The 12,720-nt window shown below is 42.4% G+C and overlaps 1 protein-coding gene across 8 annotated transcripts in view; it reads left to right on the top strand.

The window, feature by feature from the left end:
* The window catches only part of RAPGEF4 (Rap guanine nucleotide exchange factor 4), a 134,728-nt gene that overhangs the window by 92,883 nt on the left and 29,125 nt on the right, over positions 1–12,720 (top strand). For 5 of the 8 annotated variants that reach the window (XM_047084119.1, XM_047084117.1, XM_047084112.1 and 2 more), the window contains 6 exons: positions 5,302–5,452; positions 7,166–7,254; positions 8,221–8,251; positions 8,457–8,535; positions 9,935–10,081; positions 11,827–11,924. In XM_047084119.1, coding sequence (XP_046940075.1) covers positions 5,302–5,452; positions 7,166–7,254; positions 8,221–8,251; positions 8,457–8,535; positions 9,935–10,081; positions 11,827–11,924 — 595 coding nt within the window. The remainder of the gene's footprint in view (positions 1–5,301; positions 5,453–7,165; positions 7,255–8,220; positions 8,252–8,456; positions 8,536–9,934; positions 10,082–11,826; positions 11,925–12,720) is intronic. The other 3 variants (XM_047084118.1, XM_047084115.1, XM_047084113.1) reach the window with 2 other exon arrangements.

Raw genomic sequence — 12,720 nt, 5'->3', positions numbered from 1 at the left:
ATTGAATTAAGGTAACCAGTCAATCAACAAACATTTGGGACTTTTTATGTTTCCAGATCCTGCTGCTAAGGATTCTGATTTAATGCTCCCAGATGGTGAAAAATCTTATTACCATAAGAAGAGAAACCTCAAGTTAGGATTTGAATCCTCACAAATGTTTGGTTAATAGCAATGAGCCACTGCTTTTTATTTTTTTATTTTTTTTAAGCAAGCTCTGCACCCAATACAGGGCTTGAACTCAGGACCCTGAGATCAAGAGTCGCATGCTCCACTGAGGGGTGCCTGGGTGGTAGGTTAAGTGTCAGACTCTTGGTTTCAGCTCAGGTCATGATCTCACGGTTCGTGAGTGCGAGCACCACATCAGGCTCTGCGCTGACAGCATGGAGCCTGCTTGGGGTTCTCTCTCTGTTCTCTTTCTGCCCCTACTTGACCCGTGTGCTCTCGCTCTCTCTCTCTCAAATATATAAACAAAAAAAATTTTTTTAATGATTAAATAAAAGAGTCACATTCTCCACCGACTGAGCCAGCCAGGTACCCCCAAGCCACTGCTTTTTAAATCAGCAGGTTCTGGACAAGAGCACGGGTTGAAGCTACAGCAGAGAGGAACAGTGGAAACCCTCTGCTTCCCTGACTGTCAGATTGTCAGGGAGTTGTAACAATTAACACTTGATTTTCTGTATGTGCTTTGTCTTCTTTGAGGATTTAGGGGGATCAGTTTCTGCATCTGAGACAAATTTCTCCGTTGCCTAATAAACCTCTAAATCACCTAATTCTGCTGCATACATAATATATGTTAGCATTAAGAGATACTAATATCAGACAAAATGTGACAACATAGGTAAACAGAGTAGTGGGGAGAGGGATAAGAGAACTGAGTTCTAATCCCAAGAATCCCATTGATAGATTTGGAAAAAATCATTTTAAACTCATTCTACCTCAGTTTCCTTACCTCTGAAGTGGTGGAGTTGGAGGTAAAATCAAAGGGCTTTTGCAACTCACAGATTCTATGATTCTGTGAACCATCTGAAATCAACTGTGTCCGTGATGACTTTGGCCATTTTGACTATTAAGGCCTTTTCTTAATTGTGTTTAAAATAAAAATTCAGGGACACTGGGGTGGCTCAGTTGGTTGAGCATCCGACTTCAGCTCAGGTCATGATCTCACGGTTCATGGGTGTGAGCCCCGCATCAGGTTCTGTGCTGACAGCTCAGAGCCTGGAGCCTGCTTTGGATTCTGTGTCTCCCTCTCTCTCTGACCCTCCCCTATTCGTGCACGTGCACGTGTGCACTCTCTCTCTCTCTCTCTCTCTGTCTTTCTCTCTCAAAAATAAACATTGAAAAAAATTTTTTTGAATAAAATAAAATAAAAGTTCAGTAAAGGACACCTGGGTGGCTCAGTTGGTTAAACATCTGACTCTTGATTTCAGCTCAGGTCATGATCTCATGGTTCCTGAGATGGAGCCCACACTGGGCTCCACACTGGCAGCGCGGAGCCTGCTTGGGATTGTTTCTCTCTCTCTGCCCCTCCCCTGCTTGTGCATTCTCTGTCTCTTAAAATAAATAAATAAACATTTAAAAATAATAATAAAAAATAAAAGTAAAAATTCAGTGAATAATTCTAGATTCTCTTACGGACTTTTAACTGGCACTTTATGTGACACCGTGTTATCTTTCTGTGTCTTTTTCTCCATGAATTCAAGCAGCCATATTGCTTTTTTTTTTTTAATGTTTTATTCATTTTTGACAGAGCATATTTGGGGGAGGGCCAGAGAGAGAGGGAAACAGAGGATCTGAAGTGGGCTCTGCGCTGACAGCAGCAAGCCCAATGTGGGGATTGAACTCATGAGCCGTGAGACCATGACCTGAGCTGAAGTTGGATGCTCAACCGACTGAGCCACCCAGGCACCCCTGCCATATTGCTTCTTACCTGAACTTAACTGTCATGATCTCAGGAGTCACGGCCTTACTTAATCCAAGTATTTCCTGATCATTTTTATTTTCTCTGCTAACCTGCACATAACATAGACATTAGCCATGTATATATTTCAGATAGTGTTCTTCAGATGTTAAAAGTAACTTATGTGGAAAAAAAAAGTTTATATGTGTGGTATCTGTTGATAATCCTTTTTAAATTGTTACTTGTCCTAGAGAAGAGCTAGATTTTTATGCCGTGTATGTAGAACTTTATCCATCAAGTGGTTAATGCATTATTCTGGTTTTAGCCAAAAAAGGTAATGGTTTCTGCAACCTTCCTGATGTGTTTGAATGTATAAACAAACTATACTTGAAATGTTACTCTTTTTAGGTTGCATTGTTTTACATCGCATTAAGACAAGGGACCTGGTAGGATTTCTTTCCCCTTTTGGCTGCTATCTGAAGGGAATATAGTTTTTTCCCCTCTCTCCACCTTTTTTGTAAAAGTTAAATAAAATATCAAAATAAATCTCCTAAAAGCCTGGTGAAAGTGTTATGAGAATCAATAGAAGCCCCGATACTGCATCAATAAGCATTTCAGGTATAATCAATTACATAAAGTGTTCTCTGTGCCCCTTGAGAATCTGGCTCAACAGACTGTTCAGGAATAGAACAATATGTTGCCTGTGGAGGGGCAGAGTCCTTGAGCATCTTTCTGGATTCCGCTTCTAAAAGTACTATTACCCCCACCTCCAGTAACATCTGTGAGGGGAAAGGGAGACTTTGTGAAATAAATCAGTGCTTCCTTTTATTTTCCCAGAGGCAAAAATACTTAACTTTCATGAGAAAAGAAAGCAAGCCTCATTCTCGTCCCTCTGGATTTGGTCATTGCTGGCTCCCAGGAGGCTGTGGAACCACTCATTAAGAGCAGAGGACACTCAGAGCTGGTTTAGAAAGTACTTGTCGGCTCTGGGAAACTTAGAACTTAGGCAAAAAAAGAAGGAGGAAGGAAGGAAGGCAGAAAGAAAGACAGGAATATTTTTCTCATTAGGATTTTTGCTTCCCAGATGCAATCATTCTCAATAATTTCATGAACCCAAGCACTAATGTCCAGTCACTATAGCCACTGTTTAGGACTGGGGGCGGGGTGGTGGTGATGACAATGGAAAGAGCCCTGTCTGGATTTATAAACCCTGCCATTTATCCACTGAACAGCCTCAGGCAGATCTCTTCTCTCTGTTTCATCTGTAAATATTTATAGAGAGCGTTATACAATCATGTGAGTGCATTGGGCATATTTATTACAAACTATAAAGCTCCATACACATTTATAGGTTCATCATGTTAATTCTTCCAATCCTGTGTTCTGTCTCATTGCAGACAAAATAAAGATTTTCCCCCATAGGAAAGAAGCCAAGAAAAATCTTTGTCCTGACCCACAGAGATGATGTAAATTTAGTATCCTATCCTAAGGCCTTATAGATTAGCCACAGGTATGCTGCTGATAGCACTGTATCCAACTCACAAGCGTTTGCATTACTTCCTGAGTCCCAAGTCAAAATAACCTGGAAAGTTAGCATTATATCCACTTGATATCAACCTTAATACTCCAAACCATTGCAGTCTTGTGCAAGTAAGAAGAACAATCTCTTTCTCTCTCCCTCTCTCTTACTGACTCTTGGGTGGAACACTATGTATTTTCCAATCAGTCAAGAATAACTCATTTGGTGCCCACTGTGTGCCAGACTGTGTTGCTAAGATACCATAAAAAAAATAGTGATAAAATGTAGTGCCCAGCACTGCAGTTCTTGGGAAAGAAAAACTGAGTTGTGTGTATATACAAGCAAGAGACCTAAGGGTTAATCAGAAAAGAAATAATTTTTGCACAAAGTGATCTTTCTTCCCGTTTTTTTATTGTAAGCTCAGAAAGAATTGTAGCAATACAGGTTGAGCAATTTTCTTTTTTATGAATCCTGTGCTCAATTTATGAAAGTCATTTTGCAACCCATTTACATGCAGTAAACTTTGCTTTAAGGTTCTGTCATTTACCTTGATCATGATTATTTATAGTCCCTTTAGAAAAGGCCCTTTACTGGTTTAGGTCTCAAGCACAGCACTGCCACAAGGCAGTTTTCTACTGAGCCTTTTAAGTCATGGTCGTAAGCTAAGGCATAGCCAGTCTTATAGCCAACTATGAGGCACAGGGGTGTTGTGTAATGGGGAAGAGAAGTAGTTGGAAATTAAGAGTCTTGGTCAAAATCAACTCTATAGTCTCACCATGTAATCCTGGCTATTTTTGCTCCTTTACAGTCAGTTTGCTCACTTGTAGAAAGGGAAGGATGCTTAACTGAAGTACTCTAGTGCAAGATACAGGGTAAATTATAAAGAGGAAATTGTTCCATGAACTAATTGTCTAATTGCAGTAGGAACTACTATAAACCACTGAAAAAGGAATGGTATGTCTAATCTAAAATCTTTCTTGATCACATACTATATTCTCTCTACTGTAATACACACATGAATGTAAACTGAGAGCAGAAGCCCTTACCTTACACATAGTGGGCATTCAATTATGTATTTATTGTATTGATGGATAAATACAGTTGCTAGCTGAAAGTCACTGTGCTAAGCATGGTACAGAATACAAGGTATTTAATGTATCTTCCTAGGCCTGCAGGAGCTTCTAGTTTAGTTAAGATGACTAGCCATAAATGCACAAAAAGCCAATATGAGTTATGTTGTGGTTCTAGACAGGAGAAGTTATGATGTAAAGAGTGTGTCTGAGTCCCTTACCAGACCTATATGGTAGGAACCCTTCCTCTTCCTAACAATGGGAGAGCCTGTCTTCTTCCAGCCTCACTTTCCCCCATGCACTCCTGGTATGAATTACAGCTCCAGCAGAATTTAGATGCTCACTCAGAAGGGTTTAGCTGAAATGTATACAATGAAGTGGCTTAATAGAGATATATGCAGAATTCTGGGAAGCAAAAAGAGATGGCAAGGGACAAGCTAGAGAGACAAGCAACAGTAGGAAGCATTCCCTACCCTAGAGGTGAAGGGCCAGGTGAAGGTCAGGCAGGGAGTGTGGTGGTAGCCAGAGCTAGGCACAGAAAGAACCCCTGTCAACACACAAGTCCAGGTGGAGTCATGCAAGTCTCATTCCTTGGACAACTGTCATGTCAAAGTCCGCAGACATTAGCAAAGGTTTGTATGCATTTGCTCCAGAATCTTTACATGGGCGGGGCTTCTCTTGTGGGCCTGAGGAAGGAATGCCATCAGTCCAGAAGGCTGGCTTTCTGAAACCGGGACCTGTCACTCTCTACCTTTGCAAGTAGCTCAGTGAAATGAGTGTGAAATGGCTAGATGTCTTCCTTGACTCCGAGGCACTTACCACGCACAGCCTTCACAAGGCACGGAGCAGGAGAAAACAGACTACACCCTCAACAATAAGAGGCGAGTCATCCGCCTGGTGCTGCAGTGGGCCGCCGTGCACGGGGACGTGCTACAAGAGGATGATGTGGCCGTGGCTTTCCTCGAGGTACGTGGGGTCATCCCTTCCCAGAGTACGTCTTTGTCTTACGATCCAGGACTCTCCATAAGCATGGTAGCTTCCCTGGAGAGACTGTGATTGCAAATTCTCTTCTCTGTTAACATGTTCATCAGAAGGGTACTCTGAGAGGAATAGAGAACAACTTCAGCCATTATCCGGCCACTCATTCAATAACAGCTAGCATTTTAATGTATTTTCATTTGGTCTCTTTTTCTTTGTGTATTTTCTATGGTTATAATCACATAGTACCCATCATTTTGTAGGCTGCTTTTTCCACTTTATATAAGGAATTTTTCTATGTCAATACAGTCTTTCTAATAAAAATTTCGAATGACCTTTGAGTAGCTCTGCCACAGATATACTTCTTTTCCTCATATTGTTGAATATTTACATCATTTACAGTTTTCACATTCCTCAAATAATAGTACAGTGAACCTTTTTCAGCAAGTAGATCTGTCCTTGGTTACATTCCTAGAAATAGGATTACTAGATCAAATGGTACCTATTTTTGAGTGGAGTGAAACAGATCATTTTATTGAGGACTTTCTAGGACCATGAAGTGGTTTCCAAAGGGACACGATTTATTTTGTAAGCACTGCTTTGAGCTGAACTTCCCTTTTCCTTCCCATGGTCCCAGCCCCACATTGCAACATTGACCCTGGCACTGAGTCCTTGATGACTCACTCTGTCCTCCAAAACTTAGATGAGGATCTTCTATGCAGGCAAAAGGCAATGTGGCTTCTATTTCAAACTTTATCAGTCTGTATGTTCAAGAATGAATTATCCAAAAGGAATGTACCCCTTCTCTCCTGTGTAATCATGTAATTTGGCAGGCAGATTGGTGGGGAAGGGAGGAAGAGGAACTATGAGTGTCCCCAAAAGCTGTGGAAAGAAGTATTTTGAAAATATAAAGGAAAAACAGTAGCCTGGCTCATACATTGACTCCTGGCCTCTACAGGTTGAACAAAGGACTGTTTTGCAGATGGACCACAGTGGTGGTTAAGAAGGCATTGCCACAGTTGTCATCTTCTGCTCCTCAACAAAGCAGGGCCCAGCTGCTGCTGCCGGGCCATCAGGATAGTTCCCAGGACGTCCATAAAGAGTCCTGAGTTGGTACAAACTCAGCATAACTTCAGTATGGTACTGAAGACTATGCCAGCATTTTACTACCAAAAATCGACCACCATCAGTGGGCAATATTAAACAACAAATGCTAAAATAATATTTAAAATAAATGTTAAAATTTCCCTGAAAAAATAGAGGTGAAAAAGTGCTCTTGAAGCGTAGGTTATAAAGTGACCCATTCTGAAACATTGCATTACGTTGCCTTTCCGATAAATATCACATGAACAACTCATTTGCAATTAAAAAACAATTCGAGTTCTTTTATTGTGGTAAAATATATCAAACATAAAATTTGTCGTTTTAACCATTCTCAAGGACATAGTTCAGTGGCATTATTTAATTCACAATGTTATGTAACCCTCACCACTACCTATTTCTAAATCCTTTTCTCACTTGCAATTTTGAATTTAGACATATTGTAATGTTTTCTTTTTCTTTTTCGTCTCCAGTCTGTGAAACCATAGTCTGGAGATGGCTAGCAAAGCAGATAACATAAGGACACATCTTTATTGATCTTTACAGAATTGTGCACCTTTGCAATTCTTATTAAAAGCCTGTGACTTTTGCCAATTACAGGAGTTTTATGTGTCTGTATCAGATGATGCCCGGATGATTGCTGCCCTCAAGGAGCAACTGCCCGAGTTAGAGAAGATTGTCAAACAAATGTAAGGAGGGGCTTGGCTTTGGGTGTGTTTTCATGAAGTAAGTGCCTGCCTCTCAGGCCAAACATCTTACAAAAAGCCCTTTGCCCCCAAAAGGTGAAAGCCAGTTTTCAGCAGGCACACAGTGTTCTGGTTTGAGGGGACGGGGCCTCAGGCGTAGGTGTGATGAGGCCAGATAAAGAGGGGGGAAGTTCTGCTCAGCTGTCTTCTGTTGCTGGACATCTGCCAAGAGAAAGCCTGGGACAAGGCAAAGATCTTCCTATGGGGCATCTCACTCAGTAAACTTGGGTCCTTTTTGTTCGAGACAGTGAATCCAGTAATAGTGGCATTTAAAGAAAGTTTAGGAGGAATTACTTTATGGAAAATTCACTTTCTACTGCCAGAGCTGTTGCTGGTGAATGTTTGTGTCCTCTTAGTGAAAACATGGAAGGTTTCACACACTGTACTTTGAGCCATACAGTAAATACTGGAAAGAGTGTCTGCTGCTAGAAAGACCTGAAAGCTAGAAAATGGTTTTCAACATCAGTTCTGCCAGGGATCTGCCTGTGATGAGAGCTGATCTCTTTGTGTCTCCTCTGTGCTTGGTCTCCTGGTATTAAAATAAAGAGGTTTGGGGTGGCTGGGTGGCTCAGTTGGTTAAGCGTCTGACTTCAGCTCAGGTCATGATCTCATGGTTCGTGGGTTCGAGCCCATGTCAGGCTCTGTGCTGACAGCTCAGAGCCTGGAGCCTGCTTTGGATTCTGTGTCTCCCTCTCTCTCTGCCCTTCCCCTGCTCCTGCTCTCTCTCTCACTCTCTCTCTCTCTCTCTCAAAAATAAACATTAAAAAAAAATTAAGAGGCTCATATTGCTCCCTAAGGATTGCTGCCATTTCATTTTTGTGATGTAAGATTAAAGTTATACACAAATGAAGTAATTCAAAATAACGGTACCAATGCTATTAAATAATGTGCTTTCTCTCTTTCTCGTAGTTCAGAAGATGCAAAGGCTCCACAAAAGAAGGTAAGTGACAATGGATTAGGATTCTCTAATTGTGCCCTGTTGCATAACAATTCTCCAGAAATATTATAGCGCAATATAGAAAAGTGATGTGTTTGTAAAAAGAAAATATGTTTTCCTCATTTCTTGACTCTGGCTATTTCTTGGGTGTGTTTCCTCAGGGTTGCAAATATACATTGGTCATTAAAAGCTGTTATTACTCTTACAGCACAAAGTTCTTTTGCAACAGTTCAACACAGGTGATGAGAGAGCCCAGAAGCGCCAGCCTGTCCGCGGCTCTGATGAAGGTGAGACGTGTCTTCCAACTCATGGTTGTACAGATTACTCAAAGTCAGAATAAAATCTCCCCCCGGGAACCCTCAGCCCCACAGAATAGCTTTTCTTGGACTATGTCTTGGCACTCCAAATAGTTTGCTTGAAGGTGCCCTTTTGCGTTCCGATTATTTATCTTCTTGAACTCTGGGCCTTGAGTGGAAGTGCTGGTCCACACTTCCCTGATTCAGCCTCTCCCTCACTACCACCTTTTCCTGAAGGAAGGAAAGATTATGTCACGAACTAGTTGTCAAGGTTGCCCCTCTGGGAAGAGCTGGCAGGAAGGCAGCTGGCACTTTGCAATGTCACACAGAGGAGAAGGGCCAGGGTCATCTGCAGAACAGGACTCCTGCCCAGGGGGAAGCACTCTGATCCTGAGCACAGCCTTGTTGGCAGCCATCAGGGAGGTGCAGATGCTGACGATTACCATTTGGTCACTTAAAGATTTGTCTAGAGAATCACAACCAAAATAAAATTAATAATAATGATAACATTTTCATTTGAAGCCACAAATTGTAATTTAGGAGTGCCTCTAAACCCAAGACTTACAGTAGCTGCAATTGCTTCCAAGATTTGTGTTCAGAGGTGAGCATGTAGGTGTCGTATATGGGTTTGCTGAGCTCAGTACCCCAAGTGCTGTGGCCCAGCCCCAGAGTACACAAAGCAGTGAACAAGTGAGCAGGAATGTCAGCGTGTTCACGTCCTAGACAGAAGCACTCCTGTTTGCAGAGGTGTTCATGTTGACTCTGCACCACCACACCAGGCAGCAGTGACCCAGCAATCCGCCTACAGCACAGCACTTCCTGTGTTATGAAAAAGAAACCCTTACAGACAAGGGCACACCCAGAAAACAGGCCTACACATACTTCATTTTTTCCCATCACTTCTATATGGATTTTTCACAAAAATCTGCTATCTTTTTTTTTTAATTTTTTTTAATGTTTATTTATTTTTGCGAGAGAGACAGAGTGCACGCGGGATAGGGGCAGAGAGACATGGAGACACAGAATCTGAAGCAGGCTCCAGGCTCTGAGCTGTCAGCACAGAGCCCGACGTGGGTCTCGAACTCACAGACCGTGAGATCATGACCTGAGCCGAAGTCGGACACTTAACCGACTGAGCCGCCCAGGCACCCCTGCTATCGTTTTTTGAGTTGGAGATGGAAGCCACGTGTGTACCTATTCTCAGACCAATGCTGAGGTCAGGAGTTTGGGAAGCGGGCAGGCATAGGCATAGGTGACTGCAAATAGATACAATAGTAAGAGTGACAAGACGATGCCAATTTGGGAGGATATCTAAACATTTCCCATTGCTGATGGTTTTCTTAAGAATTCCCAAGACCAATTTGCCATATTGTTACTGCCTTCCCAATAGTTCTGTTTAAAGTCTATTGCATGGACCACACCTACACAACCATTCGGGTGCCGGTGGCCGCCTCGGTGAAGGAAGTCATCAGCGCAGTTGCTGACAAACTAGGCTCTGGGGAAGGCCTGATCATCGTCAAGATGAGCTCTGGAGGAGGTAACAGCCTTAATTAGCACTTTGGGCTTCTGCAAAATGGAATGTCCAGTCCAATGAGAAACCCTGCCAGGAGTTAGCGTGGCCCATCCAAGCGGATCCAGAGGGACAAATTGGTGCTTGTGTGTACTCCCACAAATAACAAAATAATACGGTTAGAAGTGGGCTGGATAAGTGTCTAATATGCCCCATTTTGTAGGTACCCACTATAAAGCAGAAAAAGGTGAAGTGATCTGAGGCCAGCTGGAGCTGAGGACTCTGGTGTGGATGCCAGCCTGGAGTTCTTTCTGTGTAAACCCTAAACAAAAAAGCTTAAGGCCTTCGAGCTCTGAGAAATGTGGACCCAAAGAGGGCCTCTGGCGTGAAGCTACAGGCCATAGGTTTCCAGAAGTCTGAAGTTGGAGGTGGTCATGGTCTAGTTGTTCCCATCTGTTGATGGTTCCCCTCCTTACCCTGTAGAGAGGGCAGGAGCTCAACTCATCGGATAAAATAAGCATATTTTCCCCATGGGATTACATGATTACCTTATGCGTTGTTGAAATGTCATATATTCATTCACCATATATATCCACTGGCCACTGACTATGACTGGGACCGGAGGGATGTGCTGTGGCGGGCGGGAGGTAGCTAGTAACGAGTTACAATCCATACTGGCAAGAGTTTTGGAACCGTCCGCACACGTTGCAGTGAGTCCAGAGGAAGGAGCAGTAAGCCCATCTGGTCTGGCAATGATTTCATAGCCACTGGGGATCCTCCAGGATCGGGTAAGCCATTTTTGCCATGTCTGAAGGCAAATGATTCTACTGCTGCAGGATTTTTAGATGCATCATGGATTCCCTAGATATCCTCTTCCATTTCTGCCCCAGTCACACGGGACCCAGGATGTCCCTTTTCGCCCATCCCGCTGGCACATTTCCCAAGCTATCCTGGGTCCTTCCTCACCTTCCTTCAGTTTTTTACCCAAATGTCAGTGTCTGACCGAGGCCCCCTCCTTGCTTTCTTTGGTTCTCTTTCTAAAATTGTATCCTCTCCTGCTTATACAGACTTCCTTGCTTCCTTCCCTATTGTTTTTTTCTCCTCCTGGCCACTCGCTCTCTGATATGTTTGTCTTTCTCACTGTGCGCATCCCTCACTGCAATGCAGGCTCTTTTTGGACTGGGATTTTTGTTTGTTTGTTTGCTCCCTTCTGTATCCTCAATACTAGGAGCAGTGTCCAGCAAATAGTAAATGCTAAATAAATATCTGTTGAATGAATTAATTTTTACAATATAGGAGGCTTAATCCAGGTAAAGCAATTGCCCTCCAAATGAGGGACTGAGTGAAAAAATAATAGTGAATTTTACATCTAAAATCTATTTGAGATCTCAGAAACCCCCTAAGTTTTCTACAAGTGATCTTTCCATCTCCAAAGTGCTGGGCATTATTACCATCTGGAAACATAATTTGTTATATAAATAGCAAATGTGGTTTTTATATATAATTACAGTTGCAGCGCAGAACTGGGGGAATTGACCCTCGGGTATTTCCATTCCTGTTTTGTGGTCATTTCTGATGGCATTCTGAGTGTCATGTGCCTGCATGAATGCCGTGTCTTTTTTATTCAGTGGGTCCCTTCAGGACTGTATTTTATGCAGTCGCTCTGCGTGTTCCGGTAATTCACCGAGCCGGCAATTTGTTGGTGTGATTAGGGCAGTGCAGCAAATCTCAGATGCATTTAATAGGCAATCTCATGCTTTTTATGTTCACAGAAAAGGTGGTGCTCAAACCTAATGATGTTTCAGTATTTACGACGCTCACCATTAATGGACGCCTATTTGCTTGCCCGCGAGAGCAATTCGATTCACTGGTAGGTGTGGATGGCCTCCTCAGAGTAGTGTCTGCAATCAGAAAAACTTGTCTGGAGCTTAATTTTGCAGTTACGTTGAACCTAGTTGCCAAAAACTCTTGAATATTACTCGGCTTTTTCTTTTTCTGTGCTCTATTAGGTAAGCCTCAGGTGTTCATTTGATACACTCTGAGCTTTAGATTTTCTTTCGTGAAAATTAGCCAAGTAGCACCATGACTGGGGCCTAATTCAGCTTTTAGAACAGTTTGTAGTAAATCACCTCCTTGAAATCCCTCCAATTTAAATATTAATGTTAAAAATCTGAATACTTAGACCAGGATAGAAAAAAAAATTTTTAAGACCAGATATTGCAATGTATCATACTCCTTAGGGAGATGTAGAAAAGGTATTATGGCAAAGCCACTCTCCAGTCTAAGAAAAATTCTGTTTCCTGGAAGTGGTCTAACTTGTGTAGGAAATACCAGAGGCCAGCCCTTTCTTCCCTGAGTTTCTAAAATATTTGTTCCAAGCCCACACAGAGCTGTCTGCAAATTAAAAGGATTAATGGGCTCATGTTAGCAACGGAGTAACCTACTCTCTTTTATGCAGGTAGGGTTTATGGTAGGGTTCATTTCTATTTACCCTGTAAAAATTAGACATGTTGGTGCATAGCTCTCAACGTATCTTGGAAAACCTATGGGGCCAGTTCAGAGGACGAGAACTAGTTTTTTCCATCTTTGGACACACAGGGCTGCTTTTACTAAGAAAAGTGCAACACAGGAGCGAGAGGTAACCAGCCTCACATTTCAGAGAATTT

Source organism: Lynx rufus, unplaced genomic scaffold, assembly GCF_022079265.1.
Source record: "Lynx rufus isolate CCGP_SWC_20201006 ecotype Redwood Valley unplaced genomic scaffold, mLynRuf1.p SCAF_2, whole genome shotgun sequence".
Taxonomy (NCBI): domain Eukaryota; kingdom Metazoa; phylum Chordata; class Mammalia; order Carnivora; family Felidae; genus Lynx; species Lynx rufus.
This window is presented reverse-complemented; position numbering and strand designations above follow the sequence as displayed.